Source organism: Balearica regulorum, chromosome 14, assembly GCF_011004875.1.
Source record: "Balearica regulorum gibbericeps isolate bBalReg1 chromosome 14, bBalReg1.pri, whole genome shotgun sequence".
NCBI classification, from domain to species: Eukaryota; Metazoa; Chordata; class Aves; order Gruiformes; family Gruidae; genus Balearica; species Balearica regulorum.
In genome coordinates this window covers 17,689,192-17,707,576 of record NC_046197.1, presented here as the reverse complement: position 1 = coordinate 17,707,576, position 18,385 = coordinate 17,689,192, and the positions used below count along the sequence as shown (strand labels likewise).

The 18,385-nt window shown below is 41.2% G+C and overlaps 1 protein-coding gene across 2 annotated transcripts; it reads left to right on the top strand.

Moving 5' to 3' along the window:
- The first annotated feature begins 1,486 nt into the window (after positions 1–1,486).
- Positions 1,487–17,423, top strand: LOC104641065 (F-box/LRR-repeat protein 21). Of its 2 annotated transcripts, XM_075766240.1 has the most exons (7): positions 1,487–1,625; positions 4,895–4,990; positions 7,897–8,037; positions 10,497–10,948; positions 12,423–12,545; positions 13,786–13,957; positions 15,087–17,423. In XM_075766240.1, exons 4-7 carry the CDS (start codon positions 10,574–10,576, stop codon positions 15,728–15,730), a joined length of 1,314 nt encoding a protein of 437 aa, XP_075622355.1. In that variant the 5' UTR covers positions 1,487–1,625; positions 4,895–4,990; positions 7,897–8,037; positions 10,497–10,573; the 3' UTR covers positions 15,731–17,423. The 2 variants fall into 2 exon arrangements, with proteins under 2 accessions (XP_075622355.1, XP_075622354.1); XM_075766239.1 differs by lacking the exon at positions 7,897–8,037.
- The last annotated feature ends 962 nt before the right edge of the window (positions 17,424–18,385 follow it).

Sequence of the window (18,385 nt, the reverse complement as noted above, 5' to 3'; positions counted from 1 at the left end):
CTATCCTCTATTACTGTCTACAGATAGTAATGTCTAAGTTAAAGGTGCTTGTTTTTAACAGTATTTACTGAAAAATCAATTTAAAAACATCAGGAACAAAAGACTTGAAAAAAATTACCTGGAACTTAATCTCCTACTTCCTTTAGGATCTGAATAAAACAGTTGAGAACCATATAGGTGACAGTGGTTCTGGCAGATTTTCTAAACTAAATTGACTTTTAAACCTGTGGTGTGTTTCATCATTCTGTTTGAAGAAATTGTGTACTTTGAAGACGTCACAGTCATTGTACAATAAATACTCCTTTCAGTTTGTTTCATTAGCCCTTCAACATGCCCATTTTCTAGTTTTTCAGATCTGAGCAAAGAAGCCATACTTCAATGTCACACAAATACTCAGTTGAATTTTGCCAGCTTTGCTTTTATATAGGGCAGATATAATCTACCACTGAAATGCTTCACGTTTAGTATTATCTCTTCATAAAAAGATGCTATAAAGGCTTGTTATTGGTTAATTATTACTGTATGCAAGAGCCAGGAAATCTGTGGTTGTGAGTGTTTTGTAGCAGTTGGTAATAAAACCTGAATTGTTCAGAGAGAACTACAATCAGACAGAAACACTGACTAGCGGTAAGCTGTTATGCAGCATGTCTGCAGAGATAACATCTGCAGTTTTTTAAAATTATGCTTTAGTAAACTAGAGGTACACTTTTGGCATCTCCAGTTCAGACCCATCCATCAGCCCTCTGTTCCTGGCAGGGTGTTTTGAAGAGGCAGGCGGGGAAAACCTTGTTCAGAAAGGGGCCCTTTTTCACCAACAGATAGCTGAAAATCGATCAAAGCTCCTTGAACTCCATCTCCTTTTGAAGTGTGGGCATTCAGCTGGGGACTGGCCCGCCTCGGCTGGCTGAAGCTTGCCTTGCGGGGCCAGCAATGCAGGGCTGCAGAGCGGGTGTCGCTCCCACATCCGTCCCAAGGCTCCAGGCCGAAGCTCCCTCACGGCGCTGCCACAGAACTGCCTCCCCGAGGCCCAGCTCCAACGGGAGGGATGGGGAAGGCCGCGCCTGGAATAAACAGCCTCCCAAAGAGGCTCACGGGGAAGTTTCCAAAGGCCAGGGATGCACCAACGCAAAGGTGGTATGATAATACAAGTACTTCACGTCAGGAAATGATGCAAAATGCACGGGGCAGAAAATGAGCGGGAGACAAAGCCTGCAGCGAGGGCCGTGGGAGACTGGTCAAGAGAAGCAGCGGGCCCTGCTACTCCGAGAAGAGAAGGAAAGAAGACGACTGGTGACCCAGAACAGGATCCCCACCCGCCTGGCAAGGGGCACGGCCCGCCCCGGAGCCGCGGGCACCGCCCCACCGCCCGCCCTCCCCATTTTAGCCGCGGGACGAGGCTCTCCCGGGCGCGAAATGGCGCTCGCTGTCACGTGCGGCCGCCGCCTCTCGGGGCCTCGCACGGCGCCTGCGCGCTGGGGCCGCGGCCGGCTCCTCCCCTCCGCGGGCGGCGGCGTGGCCAGGGCGCTCGGCGGACCGGGAGGCTTCGGGGCTCTTCGCGGCGCCTCCCCCCTGCTCTGCGGCTCGCCTCGGCCCTGCCACTGCGAGGGAGCCGCGCCGAGGCGGCGGTGAGCGGCGGGGCGCCGTAGGGGGGGGACACCACCTCTTGCGCGGCGGCCGGGCTGGGAGAGGCCCGCGGGGTCTCCGGTGACGGGACGGGAGGGCGGTGCGGGGCCGGGCGGGCAGACGCACACCGTGCCTGGAGACTTCTAATTCTCCCTGAGCCGTGAGGAGGCTTGACCTGAGCAGGGCCCCCGCGTACGTGTGGTGTTCGTAAACCCCCGCCCTCGGCCTGAGGAGAGGTCACCGCCCCGGGCCGCGGTGGGGAACTCGGCCGCGCCCCCTCCCCTCCCCTCGGGGAGAGCTGCGGAGGGCGCGTCCGGGAAAGGTAATGCTCTGCCTTGTGTTGGGGGTTCGGGTGCACAAATTCAAAGCCTCTCGGTGCAGGAAGAGTTTGATGTACTTTACAGTCGCCTTGTACCCTCCCTTAAGTCACTGGGCTGTCCCCACGCAGGCACGATAACCTGAGAGACCTGCCGGGGTGGGCGTCTGCCCGAGCGCCTTGGGAGCGGGGCGCTGGGGATGCTCGGGTGGAAAAGGAGGGGTTTTTTCAATATAAAGAGCTTGAATGGCTTGAAACTCGGGTCGAAATATTTCTAGAAAACCTGTGGAAAGAATGTTGGGGTGTTTTTCTGAAGCGTAATGTTTGGGTAAGCTCTCAAGAGAACTCTTAAAGAGCTGTGGAAATTCAGATGTGTCATTCAGTAAAACAGTGTAAGTCTTGGGTGTTGTTCATGGTCTAAAAGCTCTTCAAATAGGAGTGGTTTTCTGCTAAAAATTGTGCATCAGTAGAACATGAATAGCTAAATTATTGTCACCTAAATAACACTAAAAGTGGCAATGCATTTGTATTTATTCAGTTAAAACTAATGCAAGCATTAAGATGTTCAGCTGAATGCTGTTATGTTTAGGTCTCTGAGGTTTTGTTATGAACATATTCAAAAGTGATAAATCCCATGTGAGAGGCTCTGAGGCTCAGTTTTGAGAAGAGTGAGTGAGGATTGATTTTTTTAAAAAAAAATCCTGTTCAGAAAAGAAAATGCCACCCCTTAAGAGATCACTGTGTCCTAAAGGAAGAAAAAGCTTAGGTTTGGACCTCATCACGCTGAAGGATTAGATCTTCTGAAACTTACGGTTAAAATGCATTTTTGATCTATGTTTTGAAACATATTCAGCAATTGCATTTGAGGCTGCATCAGCAGTTGGAGCAGCTTTCCAGCGCTGCCTTTCTTGGGTATAGTAGCTGTTCCCCAGACGGACTCTGAATGCCTTAATATTGCAAGTGGATGACCTTGATACTATCACTGAACTGTCATTTCTTAAAGACACCATGATTAACGTGACAAGTATTTACACTGTTAAAGGCAGATCTATAAACACTCATTTCCAAGTGTTAGAAAGTTAAAAATTATCACGATGCCTGCTTCATCCCAGTGGATTTTCAAGCTTAGTTATTTGAAAGGTTTTTTATTTCTCAGGAGCTTCGTTTCTGCTGGATTTGTTTTGATTTGTTTGGGTTGGGTTTTTTTACTGTCTCTATTAGAACCCTGATTTTATGGTGTTTTATTAATTCTTGCTGAGTCCTGGTGTTGAGAATCTGCAAATCAGAGGAAACAGTTACTTCTCTGTGGCTTGAATCTGTGATATGTTGGTTTATTGTAATAAAACTTCTTTTTTTTTTTTTTGCAACTCCCATGAAAGCATGGGAAGTAGTGAACAGCTGCTAGCAGAACTGAGCTGCTGCTGACCACTTCTCAGGATCCCCTGTTGAGACCCCATGTCATGGAAGAGATTTTAATGTCTTTATTTTAGCAGAAGTTTATGGTTCTGTTACCAGGATAAGCTGCAGAAACAATTATTTAACTTGAGTTTTTCTGGATCCCTGATGATTTTTGTGGATTTGAGTTTGTTTGAGTAGGATAACATGCAGCTGTGCAAAATACTTGTTCTCAGGATATTGAGGTCATTGAGTTTGTGGAGGAAAACAGCTGTGTAGGGTAGAGCACCACTATTTGATGCTTTGCTCTACACGAATGAGGATATGAATAGATTCAGTAAACCTCATCAACTATCAAAGCGTTTCATTTCAACAGCTGTGTTGCTGCTGTTTATCTTTGATAATAATTTGGGTAACTCTACCTTAGACTAACAATTCACTGTTGTTTACCTAACTAGTTAATCAAATACAAATTTGTTATCAGAGATGCATTTTTTTTTTATTATAAACATTGCTGCTTAGATGAGTTCACATAGTTTAAGCTGCTTTGGATGGTTCTTGTGGCCTTGGACACTTGAAGCATCGTTAAACTGTACACCTGATGAATTATTTATTGTTAACAAGAACTGTCAGTAACTTTTTAAATGGTATCTAAGATTTTGCTACTTTTATCTGCAATGTAGAAGTATAAACTTCCTTCTGCACTGAGGGATTCTAGGATGGGTCTTTGAAGGAGAAGCTCGTTTCATGAGGAGGTAGTCTATGGTTAGGAGGAAGTATTCAGCTGTTTTAGGTAACCACTCCAAATATTTGTGAAATTCAGAAGCCTGAATTTCACAAATTTCACTAAAATTTCACTTTTAATCCACACCCTCCCGATGTGGCAATTTGTGATACACCTGCCAGGTTGTGCAGGCTGTCATCTGCTTTCTGGGAGCTCATAAACAGGGAGGAGGCTGCCAGCTGGGCGGTGTGTTCTTGCTGGACTCCTGCTCCTGTCTTGCTCCTTGCCACGTGACTGTGTGGGTACCCAGGGCCCTACCTCATGGTGACTTAAGGCTGCTGCACGTTTGAGGGTAGGAATCTGTCGCGTAGTGACCTAAGCCAATAAACAGCCTTGCTAATGAAGGGAAAAAGGCAGGAAAAAAACCATTGTCACTTTTTTCTTTGTTTTTCCATGACTCTTACATTACGTTAGTAGTTATAGACAGTGTTGTTTACCAAACTTCAGTACTAATAGTAATGATAATGCAAATATTGAATCACTTACTGGTTACATTGTACTGTTGTCCAGTACAGTGTAAATGCAGTTGCAACAGTTGTTTCCCATCAGTTTTATACTTAATCTGACCTCACGTTTGTATCAATGACACAGTATTTGCAATGTGGGATAAGCTGCCTTGTGTTAAGGTGATGCCCTCAAGCTCCTTTACTAAGGCAAGAAAATGTATAAATTGATGTCAGTGTATTTTCCTGTCATTTTTGCGTGGGGTGTAATGATACAAGGATTTTTTTTTCTTCAAAACTAATAACAGTTTTTGTGGCTTTTTATCTGGACAGGAGGGGAAAGCAGACAGATGCTTCTGAGTGCCCCATGGCTGCAGCTGCCTCAGTTCATTCATCTATTGCCTATTGTAACTTGGAAGCATTCTTCAGGTAAGAAAGCTGCTTCAAAATGTCATGTGGTTTATAAACTTACACTCAATACACTTCTGTGTTGAATCTTTAAATTGCATCTTGGGGTTTTGTGCTCTGAATTACAATGTTATTTATGTGTTCTGTTTACATGTGTCATTATAAACCTGACTTTTATGTGTTAGAAACTGACAGCACTTTTGCAAATGAATATTATGTGCATGCAGAGTTAGCAAAGGGGCAGTCTGCTCACAACACAGGAGAATATGTAATACTTGTAGATTGTCTGTGCAATACAAGGCTACCATAAATTACAAACTTCTTCAGATGCCATCTACTGAGTTACTAATGTATGTCAGCTTTCTAATTATAGACAAGCATGACTATGTGGCTTTTAAATTTTCTGATATGAGCTGAGCAACAGCTTTACTTGCACAGATTTCAGTACTTGAGTGTGGGTTTTTTTGGCTTAGGAGATGGGGCTGCTTCTCTTGTATTCATAATTAACACATATTCTACACCTGTGTTAAACTTTACAACTATAAAACTGATACTAACTGGGTAGATTTTCAAAAGATGATGGTATGACCTGGGAGAATCTAAAGCCTCATGTCTCCCATTTTTTGAAGAAAAATAAGAAAGTTCAGCGTTGGAAGGTTTCTAAAGGTGTTATTACTGGTTGAAGACAATACTTTGTAAATATCTACTTGTAAATTGCTAGGCCACTCTCTATCACATTTGAGAAGTTGTGGCAGTCTGGTGAAGTTTACACTGACTGGAAAAGGGGAAACATAACTTGCATTTTTAAAGAGGGGGGGGAAAAAAGGAAGACATGGGGAGCTGCAGGCTGGTCAGTCTCACCTCTGTGCCTGGCAAGATCATGGAGCAGATCCTCCTGGAAACTATGCTCAGGCACATGGAAAATAAGGAGGTGATCGGTGACAGCCAACATGGCTTCACTAAGGGCAAATTGTGCCTGACAAATTTGGTGGCCTTCTATGATGGGGCTACAGTGTTGGTGGATAAGGGGAGGGCAACTGACATCATCTACCTGGACTTGTGCAAAGTATTTGATGCTGTCCTGCACGGCATCCTTGTCTCTAAATTGGAGAGACGTGAATTTGATGGATGGACCACTCAGTGGATAAGGAATTGGCTGGATGGTCACACTCAGAGTTGTGATCAACAGCTTGATGTTTGAGTGGTGTTCCTCAGGGGCTGGTATTGGGACCAGTGTTGTTTAATGTCTTTGTCAGTGACATGGACAGTGGTATCAAGTGCACCCTCAGCAAGTTTGCCGACAATACCAACCTGTGTGGTGGGTTGACATGATGGAGGGAAGGGATGCCATCCAAAGAGTCCTTGACAGGCTTGAGAGGTGGGCCCATGCGAACCACATCAAGTTCAACAAGGCCAAGGCAGTCCCAAGCACAGCTACAGGCTGGGCAGAGAATCAATTGAGAGCAGCCCTGAGGAGAAGGACTTGGGGGTGTTGGGGGATGAGAAGCTCAACATGACCTGGCAACATGTGCTTGCAGCCCAGGAAGCCAACCGCGTCCTGGGCTGCATCAAAAGAAGTGTGACCAGCAGGTCGACGGAGGGGATTCTCCCCCCCTACTCTGCTTTTGTGAGACACACACCCCACCCCCCTAGGAGTACTGTGTCCAGCTGTCAGCCCCCCGGCACAAGAAGGACATGGACCTGTTGGAGCAAGTCCAGAGGAGGCCACAAAGAAGATCAGAGGACTGGAGCACCTCTGCTATGAAGACAGGCTGAGAGAGCTGAGGTTCAGCCTGGAGAACACAAGGCTCTGGGGAGACCTTACAGCAGCCTTCTGGTACCCAAAGGGGCCTACAAGAAAGCTGGAGAGGGACTGTTTACAAGGGCATGTAGTGACAGGACAAGGGAGAATGGCTTTAAGGTGAAGGAGGGGAGATTTAGATTAAATACTAAGAAAAAATTCTTCCCTGTGAGGGTGGTGAGGCACTGGAACAGATTGCCCAGAGAAGTTGTGGATGCCCCATCCCTGGAGGCTTATTTGGGGCTTTGGGCAACCTGGGCTAGTGGAGAGTGTCCCTGCCCATGGCAGGGGGGTTGGAACGAGATGATCTTTAAGGTCCCTTCCAACCCAATCTGTTCTATGATCTTCAGTTTTTTTAAATCTACTTTTTCATATCAAACCTGTCATGATTTAGTAATATGTGTCTTGCTGCTCGTATATCTTTCCGTTAAACAATCTTCAAATAATGTAAAATGGGTAACTGAATTTGGAGGTTTTTGGGTATATTTCTTATTGTAGATCAAGATGCTCTTTCATACTAAGATACAGGGTAGTTTTTTCATATTAGTATATGGGAGTGTGTTTGCACATCATCAGTGTCTGTCTTTTTTTCCCAGATAGAGTTTAGCTAGCCAAAATAGTTTGTTTACTGTCAAGGTTATTGTGATGCAGTAAGCATGCTTTTGGAGTAAAAGTGAGTAACGTTTAAACCCAAAAGTCCTTAAATTTTAAAATATTAGAAGTCATATCTCTAAGAATAACTGTTTTGATTCATATGGTTTTGGTATACAGTAAGCTGAAAAAATTAACATTTTTTATCCAGGTTTGTAATTTCTTTAAGTAATATTCAAGAATCCAGAGGTGTATCAGTGTTGCGTAAGAGAACTGATGTGACTAAAATTGTAGATAATGCGAATATTAGATTTGCACCAACATTTACACCTTCCCATTAATTAAATTATAGTTTGCAGATAACATTTGGTAAAATTAATTTATTTGTCACATTCCCCTTGATCTACTTCCGCAACTGCGCTGCAGTGCAGAATGTACTACTCATCTCAGTCTTTGTTCCAAAACTGAGTTTAGTCCCTCCTGTGGGTCTCCCAGACATTGCAGAACAGTTTTTCTTTGGTCGGTGGCTTCACAGGTCAGTTCATCTTCTGGGACCCGTCCCTGCCTTCTGGTTAAGGAATCCATGCACACATACAGGATGACTCAACAGTGGGATGGATGTTCAGATACCAGAAAGGTCCTGGTAACTTGACAGGAACTTCCACATTCTTTGGAGGTATGTGTGCATGTAAACCTCTCATTGAATACTACCTGGATTATATCACGTGGAACTACAATGTAGTTAACTTCAGTTGTGTTTTAAAATATATACTGTTCGTAGTTTAAGTATTCAGAATGAAATAAGCATTTACATTTTCACAGTAAATATTAGGGCTTCATGTTTGGTAAAAGCTGTATGATAATAGAACCAATGGAACCTTTTTCTGGGTTTGCATCTGATAGTGAGTGATATAATCTAATTTTGCTAGGTTTAAAGTACTTCAATATAGAATATTAAAAATAGAAATTCTAGAGTTTTAGAGGGATGTAGCAACAAGAACATGTTCCATCCACGAGAGCATAGATACTGTGTATGCCGTGCATACCTTGTCACATCTCTTCATATGTCTGGACTGGATGTGCTGCATCTGGTGTATAGCCTGGTCTCTGGTTTAGGGGAATACCCTTTCTGGTAGTTCTCAGATGCCGAAACCTCTTTGTGGGAGCCAAAACAGCACCTGTGAAGCTCAAGTTTCAAATAAAAAAGTAAAAATTCCACCATCCCCCATCCCCCCCCCCCCCAACTTAAATTTTACCGAGACGTTGCAGATTTGCATGAAAATAGCAAAAGCACAGAGAAGCTTCTCAGACAACAGCATTTGTTTAATTTTTTGTTCTGGATTTTAGTTTTAGGAAACAGCTAAAGCTGTAATTCCTCCCAAGGAGGGGAGGGGGGGGAAGTGCGCAAGTATTTGACTCAATCTATATTTAGCAAGGCTATAAGCAACTGGAAGAGAGAGTTATGTAATGGTTAATTACTACATCCATGCATAATGATTTGGAATGCGCATTCATTGTGTGACTTAAAGCACTCAAAAGTCATAAAACGTGGTCGTGTAGATGATAATTTGATAAAATGGTCTAATGGCAAAATGTTTATTCATGCTGCGCTTGCATCTTCATTACATTAGTAACACTATTGTGTAGAAATACTGTTTTGAGTGTGTTGTTATTTGTTCTCTTTAACTTGCTGCCTTTGCTTGTTAATGCAAGGCATGTGTCTATTCAGGGAAGAAAAACTTCTGTTATTAAATATAATTTAAAGAGTGTTACTTGCTTATCCTTCTGCGTGTATCACCTATCACTATCATAAGTGGAGCTTTAAAGAGACCGAGTGGAGACTTCTGAAGACTGTTAGAGTAAATTCCTTGATGGTTGAGACGATTTGTCAGGAGGACAAACAGTAGTGAAACTGGTCATACAAACAGCTCTTATTTAGCTAGGTTGTTCTTTCCCAATTCTCAATGCTTGTTCTTTCTTTTCATAAAAACAAAGTTACACTTGCATGTCAGACGCCTCATCAGCCGTACAGATCAGGTTTTATAAGTTGGGGAAAAATGTTGGATATGGTTTTGATGGGATAGTCTATTTTGGCAGCTCTTTCTAGATTTTGGGTTTCTTCCCCCATAATGAAGGTACTGTGGAAAATTTTCAGTCTAGAAAAAGCATGCTGTGAGGGTTGTCATGGAAGATTGCTCAGTAAAAATAGACAATGTGTTCTGTTTGTTCTTGAAGAACGCACGGTTGCTTTGAAAATTTTAGCTTCGCAGTGGTTGGGAAGAGAAGGTCGGGATGACCATCTAATTAGTAGGACATTTGAGAAGGGGCCTCATCCCACTGTAAAATGAAGTGGCACTTGAAACAGTTAAGACAGTTGCTGAGAGCTGGCTGAATAACAGAACTTGGTCTAGAATGGACTTGAATAGATTGCACTGCTTCAGCATGCGAAAGCAGAGCTTTTCCTTATGCTGCTGTTTTCTGAACTCTGGCTTATGCGGTAAACATTCCTCAGTGAAGTAGATTCACACAGTTTACTGTATTTCAGGGTCACTGTCCTTTTCTCCGGCTGAAAAACAGCATGTGAACCTTACTTGTTTTGCCCTACTTTGATAACAAAAAACCTCAGAGGCCACTTGTTAGTTGTACAAACATTTTTTCCTATGCCTGGCATGATTTAAAAAACAAAACGAAAAAAACAACAAAGCAAAGCAGTGGGAGAGGTGGGCAAAGCTTTCGAATCTGACTCTGAACTCATCTGTTCCAAGTTAATCATTGTTTAAAAAGGGAGTTTGTGACTTGAGTTCTGTAGTGGATAAAATTCTTCTAGAGTCCTCTAGAAATCACAGATAGCTTCTCTACTGACTACTGAGTTTAAACTTAAGCATACATAACTTGCTACTACTAAACTAAATTGCTGTTAAATACTTTTTTCCTACAAAGTGCTTGTTATACCATGAACTACAAGTTGTACAAAGTAAAAGGTACTGAGAAAGAAAGCCCTTGCTAATGTCTGTGCACTGGATATTGACATATGGACATACCTTTTTTCATAGTTTCTCATAGTATTTAAATTTTACTAACTGTATTTTCACTACCTTTTCTCCCATCCTCCCCTAATCCTCTCTGTTTTTCTAGAGATCTGCTGTATGGGAGACCTTTCAGGAAGCTGTGCAGTTTGAATACATTGGATAGTTCCAGTACTTGAAACCTTCATGATGAAGAGAGCTAGGCAGAAAGTTGTGGTTGAAAATGAACCTCCTCAAACATCACAGAAAAGCAAAAAGCAGAAAACTTGCTTATATGGCTCGGTGTTTGGTGAATCTGACTTGCAACCCTCAGTGGACTGGGAAAGCCTCCCGCACCATGTTATTCTGCGTATTTTTCAGTTTCTACCTTTAGTAGATCGAGCCAGGGCATCTTCTGTTTGTCGAAGGTGGAATGAAATTTTTCACATCCCAGATCTCTGGAGGAGATTTGAATTTGAACTTAGCCAGCCAGCTACTTCTTACTTAAAGTCTACACATCCTGATCTCATTCAGCAGATTATCAAGAGGCATGCTGATCATCTGCAGTACGTCAGCTTCAAGGTAAGTCTTGGATGAATGGAGGCTTGTTTTGTCACGAAGCTTTGTTATAATATATGCAGCTTATCTATGTCGGTTGGCTCAAGTGTTGTACCTGGGAAGTCTTATGTTTAAAACTGCAACTATTGCAACAACTTATTTCCACACATGCACATGATTTCCTTCCGTTTTCTACACTCTAATCTCTGCAAAGTACAGAAGGAGCTAACGTCATGCAATACAGTGCTGAAGATTGAATGATATGTTTTCAGAATATACAGAATACGTAGTTTCTGTGAATCAATGTTAGTGCAATCTGAGTACTCAGCAGATTATTGTGCAGATAAATACTTCTTACACATGGAAGCATTTGAGGAGATAAGTTTCTTGTGTATATAATTTACTTGCGAAATAGAGCTATACTGTGAAGAACGTCCTTGAAATTTTAGAACCCTACTTTGAAAAAGCATAAGTAAGGGAGAAAGATGTGCCTATATACTCAGGTGATTGACACAAAGGGCATAATTAAGTAACAGTAAACTTGGTTTAAAGGTGAGCTTTGTTTTAGTCTCAAGATTGCATGAATTCAGATTTTTTTCATTTGAATATTTGGTACAGTTCACTGTTTATCTGAGAAGATAATAGGTGGAATTACAGGTGCTTGCTTCACTTTTGGCACTCCTCCTTAGAGGAGGTCATAGTTCTAAGCTGCGAAGGAAAAGTGGAAGAAAGGATTGATATTAAAGCTAGGGTGAAAATGAGAAGCTTCTTTTTCTGAGCACTGGTAGTGTTTTTACATATCGTGATTTGGTTGCACAGTAGTTCATGGATAATCAGTTATTAAAGACCTGTAACTTCTGTACTTCATATAACAGATTATAATGAATTGGCATAATCAGTTATAATGAATTGGCATTATAATGTCTCAATACACCTCTTAGGCTTTTTTAGCAACTCTTTTATCATGTCAGCCTCCTACGGAGGAGGGTGAGAGAAAATAGTAATTTGTCCAAAGTTAGTCATCAGGTTTATAGGTGAATAGAGAATCAGCTCATTACTCACGATGCAAAGGTGGTGTCCCTGCAGGTAAAATAGATTAGCTTGCTGGAGTATATCTAGGCTTTATCAAGTCTTTTTTCTGCTCTGAGAGTTTAGAATTGGCCTTTTAAAAAAGGTGTGTACATACCACTGTCTATCGTAACACTAATGCTGATTACAGTTGTTTAGGAAGGCATGAGATGATTTGAAGAGAAGGCTTAGATTTAGACTCTCTTCATACTAGAAATATCCAGCAGTCATACTCAAGAAATACTCAACTAACTTTCCTGAACTCTTTCTTGTCTTGAAATTTCTAATTAACGTTGTACTTTGTCCTTGTGGTAAATGCAATCTGGTGCAGTACAGCTGAGTGGGTGTGGAATTTGCAGTCTTAGGTATCTGTGGCGATGTTTTATAAATAATAATAAAGAATGACATAATTTTTAAATTGCTTTTATAGGTTGATAGTAGTACTGAGTCAGCAGAAGCAGCCTGTAATATCCTTTCTCAGCTGGTGAACTGTTCCATCAAGACACTAGGTTTGATTTCTACAGCAAAACCAAGCTTCATGAATGTCTCTAAGGTAATGTTCTGCAAACTGTGACTAGTGACTTAATTCACTCTTAAACCACTTAGCTTTCTTATTGTGCTGCTGTTCAGTTGATGGTGATTTTTATGAAATTATCTGTATTTATTGGCATATCTTCTTTAATAAACGTTAGGAAAATAGTTAAACATTGGTTCCGTTCATTAAATTTAGTAGTGTTGATACTTTGTGGTGTAGACATGGGGAATCGTTTAGAAGGCTTGTTTCCTCATTTCTAGATTACAAGAATAAATCATAGAATGGTTTAGGTTGGAAGGGACCTCAAAGATCATCTAGTTCCAACCCCCCCCACCCTGCTACGGGTAGGGACAGCCTCCACTAGCCCAGGTTGCCCAAAGCCCCATCCAACCTGGCCTTGAACACTTCCAGTGATCCAGGGGCATCCACAGCTTCTCTGGGCAACCTGTGCCAGTGCCTCACCACTCTAACAGTAAAGAATTTCTTTCTAACATCTAATCTAAATCGACCCTCCTTCAGCTTGAACCCATTACCCCTTGTCCTGTCACTGCACTCCCTGATAAACAGTCCCTCACCATCTTTCCTGTAGGCCCCTTCAGGTACTGGTAAGCTGCAATTAGATCTCCCTGGAGCCTTCTCTTCTCCAGGCTGAACAATCCCAACTCTCTCAGCCTGTCCTCATAGCAGAGGTGCTCCAGCCCTCTGATCAGCTTTGTGGCCCTCCTCTGGACTCGCTCCAACAGCTCCATGTCTCTCCTGTACTGGGGCCCCCAGAGCTGGACGCAGTACTGCGGGTGGGGTCTCACAAGAGCAGAGTAGAGGGGCAGGATCACCTCTGTCGACCTGCTGGTCACAATGATATTAATATGTTTGGGAGATTTTTTTTCTTTTGACTTTATAGGTCACAGCAGTTACTTTCTGGAGAAATAAAATAAATGCCATTTCCTCTTTTCTGCAGATAAATTAACTTTACGCTCAGTAGATAACTCATCCACTCTGATTTCTTTTCACTGTAATGAAACAGGGATAAGTGGACATAGTGATGAGCTTGAAGTACCTAGAATTTTTGTCACATGAAGCAGTTTATTTTTAAGCAAAGATTTCCTATGTTCAAATAAGCCTTTCTTACACAAGAAAGGGGATGCTTAGGAAGTTATTATCTTCATACTTTCTGTGCATGCAAAACCTGAGGTTTAGATGCTGAAGTACAGCCTCTGTTTTCATAAATTCCACCCCCACCTTCAATTTCTCCTAACAGGCCCACTTTGCTTCAGCACTGACAGTCGTTTTTGTAAACTCCAAATCGTTATCATCAATCAAGATAGATGACACACCACTTGATGATCCTTCCTTGAAAGTTCTTGTTGCTAACAATAGTGATACTCTAAAACTGCTAAAAATGAGCAGCTGTCCTCATGTATCACCTGCTGGTGAGTAGTGAATATATTTGAAAAATGTAATAGTAAAGTATCATACAACTATAGTTAAGGCTTAGTTTGAAACAAGATACTCATTAAACTTCTAGTGCTCTTCTGAGTCCCTGAGTCCCTTGTGTTGACCTAGTTTTGACTTTGGGCAGTTGGAAGGGGAAGAATAATGTCTTTGTGTTAAGGAATGAGTTGGATTAATGAAGGTGGAGGTGCTCCTTGCTTGACTAAATCTTCTGGAATCCTGGGGATTTTTTTTACATTCTTCTCAGCTACTCCAGTACCTCTGATGATAGGCCTTGAGGAAAAGACTCCAAAACTAGTCTTTAACAGGCCTGTAACACATGTTCCAAAGACTTGATGTTCATTGCCAGGTCTCTGTAAGAGTAAACAAATGTGTGCTGCTTAATGTGTGCAACTTTGTAAACTTATCTGTGGGAACACAGGTGCAAAATCTCCCATCTGTGAATCAACTGCTGGTTGGAGATGAAAGCAGTTGACAACAACTGTGTTGCAAGGTGCTGTGAGTTTATCTTACTGAGCAAAAGTGCTAATACTTTAAAATTATATTAAAAAAACCCCACAACAAAATGGGATGTGTACAAATTTCAAAAACTATTAATGTAAGACTGAGTCTCAGTTTTGTTGTTTATGTCTTAATTTAGGGAAAGGGTCTGTTTTACCATAGGTTGCTGGTGGTCATCTAAATAGAATGCTTAGATGAATGCTGAAGGGAGGTGCACTAGGGAAGTAGCAGTGGAAGAAAGCAGCAGTATTAGGAAGTAGCAGAGGAAGTATTAGGGAAGAGAGCAGTGGAGACTTCAGCTGAATCTTACCTGATTTCAGTTGCCTCTTCAGAGTTGAGGAAATTCTGCATGAGGAAGGGCAAAGAGGAAGAAGGATGTAGTTCCAAGATGAATGTGACTCGTTAGACTTGCTTCTTTTACTGATAAGTGTTCATGGCCAAAACCCCATAAAAGGATGTGGATATCTAGAACTTTATCATATGTCATGGATTTTTGGATATAGGCATAAATACTCAAACCAATAGAATTAGTACTTGAGCTTTACAGCAAACGACTCTGCTTATATTCACTTTTCATTTTACAGAGCAATTTCTTTTGTTCCTCAGGAGTTCTTTGTGTTGCTGACCAGTGTCATGGACTTAAGGAGCTGGCTTTGAACTACTACATATTAAGTGATGAACTACTGCTGGCTCTTTCAAGTGAAAAACATGTTGATCTTGAACACCTGCGCATAGATGTTGTGAGTGAAAATCCTGGACAAGTTGAATTTCACACTATTAAAAAACAAAGCTGGGATGCTCTTGTTAAACACTCCCCTAAAGTCAACATTGTGATGTATTTTTTCTTATATGAAGAAGAATTTGATGCTTTCTTCAGAGAGGAAACCCCTGTTACACACCTTTACTTTGGTCGTGCAGTAAGCAAAGCAATGCTAGGACGTATTGGCATGAATTGCCCAAGGTTAATTGAGTTGGTTGTGTGTGCTAATGGACTTCAGCCTTTGGATGACGAACTCATTCGGATCGCAGAGCGCTGTAAGAACTTAACAGCAATGGGACTTGGTGAATGTGAAGTAACTTGCAGAGGTTTTATTGAATTTGTAAAGATGTGTGGGGGCAGGCTTACCCAGCTTTCTATAATGGAGGAGGTACTGATTCCAGATAATGATTACAGCTTAGATCGACTTCATTTGGAAGTCTCCAAACACCTTGGAAGAATGTGGTTTCCTGATATGATGCCAACATGGTAAATCCTCCACATTTGTGGAGAGAATGGTGGGATCAGGGTGTTGTTTTCTATGCAAATAAAGAATTTAAAAATGAAAGGTGAAAACTTATTTCCAGATTTGAGTTTTTCTACCTTGAGAACCTCTAGCAGTGTAACAGCAAAACATTCTAGAATGTTAACAGTATACCAAAATAGAAAATAGATTAAGTGTACTTAACACTTCTGAAAGTATGTCTGTGGTTTACAGGTGCTTCAAACTTCAGTGAACTTGGACTTTTCTGAGCTTCAGTTTAAATGTTCCATTCACATTAAAGTTAGTTGGGGTTTTTGTGTCTTTTCATGTTTAGTCTTTCCGATGTAGTCAGAGGACTAGAGAAACCTTTTTCCTTTAGCAAATCTATCTTTATGGGAAGCTGGATACAACTTGGGAGTTCAGTATTATTTGTCATGATGTTTTGCAGCCATCCTTCAAAATATTCATGTTATAAATGTAAAAGCTTGTACATGAAAATACTTACACTAGCCCAGGTTACTCATATAATCTAGCTTAAACTCATGCTAGTATATTAAAATGTTGTGGTAAATAAGCTTGTGCTTACAAATAAACTTTACAGTTTTAAATTGCACTTTAAATTTTGTCAGATTAGCTAAACTGTAGAGACTACATTGTACAGCATGTTGGTTTTGTGTCTTATGCATTAAATAGATGGGAAAGGACCTTGTTAAAATTAATAAACTTAAAAGTTTGGGTCTAGATTGGTTGCTTGGGTGAATGACAAAGCACTTTGGAAACTGCCAGAGTATAAGGAATAGGTTCTGGATTTGGGAGAGTTCAAGTCTTTGATTACAAAATTGAATGCTGTTCCATGCTTTTATTATTAAGAGATAAGAAGGATCTCATAACTGTGGCTAGTGAGAAGGAAGGATCAAATGGCATACAGTTGTCTTTGATAACTTTCTATCTGGAATCAAGGATTTAGAGCACTTAAGCCAGTTTGGGGCCAAAATGGCCTGTAGTAATTTTGTTGGTATCTTGCACAGCTGTGCTGTAAGCCCTGATTTCAAGAGTAAGGGTTGCTAGAGGTGATCCTGAAACTTTTGATTCAGGACTGTTTAATACTTGTTGTATTAATTGGTTTTGGAGGAAGAAGATAGTCTTTTACTACTTTATTTTCTTTAAAGAGGAAAGGAATGGTGAGTTGATGTGAATTAGAGTATGTATTTTTGTGTTGACTTTTGCACACTGTAAACTGAAATGCATTGTACATTTTGCTGTAATTATTTTCATGCTGTGGTTGATCTATCTTCCTATTTATAATGAGAAATCTACATTTGATTTCCTGGTGGTTTTTTGTCACATCAGATAAAACGTCAGTTTCTTCAACACTTACACTTCTTTACTGCAAAAATAACAGCTAAAAGGTTAACCCACCGATGTTGTGGACAGACTTGTTTCCAGTTGTGAGCTAAAGGATTTAAGATAACATAAAATGCCTGTCTGACTCAGTAATGCATTATTGCCTCTTGCCTGGTTAGTTAAGCAGCATCTGATTCTGGTTACTAGCACCTGTTATCCAAGCACTTGCTTCCGTAATCAAGGGGATTATAATTGTCTTTTGTTTAAAAGACTCAAATATTTCTAAACAGTATTTGGTTTAAAACGTGTGGTTTGCTTTAAATGTAAACATAATAAAGTGATCTAATACATGCACTGATACTAGGCTCTTATCCATCTGTTGCACCATGTCCTGTTAGGCAGGATTCTGTCCTCTTAGAAACATACTTGACAGACCTGGGGAGAGGCAGTAGAAATGTTTAGCTCTTGGATTTTAACAAATTAGTCATTGTCATTCCATGTTCGTGCCTCAAACTTGAGTATTCTTGACGTGCTGAAACTGTAAAATGGAATGTGGACAAAACTTGTAGATGGCTGTAGAGTCTTGGAATCCTTTGTGTCTCTAGCCAACATAGCAGCGTTAATGAAGTATCAAACACTAGTGGCTGTATACAGAAACACAGTTCAGTAGGAAACTGTTAAAATACTTTGAATGTTGTCCCTTTCTCTGTCCCTTGTATCAAAGCAGCTTTTCTGTGAATCCATGAACGTTCGCTTGCCTCAGCTCCAAGCTTCTAGAAAAATGGCCCTGCATTTATTAATGTGAATTTTGATGCGATGATTTTATTGTGCATTCGCTCTGCTAACTGATCTTGACAAGTAAGACCAATTGATACTTGAGTTTATAACTAAATGCCAACAAAACTGGTATGTTAGTCTCAATGTAAAACGCTGGTTCCTCACTGGTAGCAAGGGAAGCTGATTTTAATTGAAAGGTAACTTCTGACATTGGGTTAATGTTGAATTGTATAGTTTTAGTGTTAGATTGTTCAGTGTCACGTGTTGGTCCTGTGGTATGTGCATAGTGCTTTGAGGAGGAGTGTCAAAACACTGCCCTGTGGAAAACAGCATTGGGTTTTCTTTTCCTTCTCCAGTAGGTCTCCCCGAGGGACTGCAGTGGGGAGGGTATTGCATTTGGCAAGAACCTGTAGATTCTGCCTCTACTTCCTCCTGTCCCTTCAGTACATGTCAGAGCTCTGCCTTGTCCTAGCTAAGGCAAATTTTGTCTATTTTATTGGCTTTTCTTAGTTTTACTGCCCTGCGTGGCTTTCTAAAAGCCTA

Bases quoted from the DNA above. Each gene is read 5' to 3' on its own strand.
- LOC104641065 (XM_075766239.1), top strand. From the start codon at position 10,574: ATGATGAAGAGAGCTAGGCAGAAAGTTGTGGTTGAAAATGAACCTCCT. The intron at 10,949-12,422 runs GTAAGTCTTGGA...TTGCTTTTATAG, and splicing joins TGCAGTACGTCAGCTTCAAG to GTTGATAGTAGTACTGAGTC. The intron at 13,958-15,086 runs GTGAGTAGTGAA...TTTGTTCCTCAG, and splicing joins TCCTCATGTATCACCTGCTG to GAGTTCTTTGTGTTGCTGAC.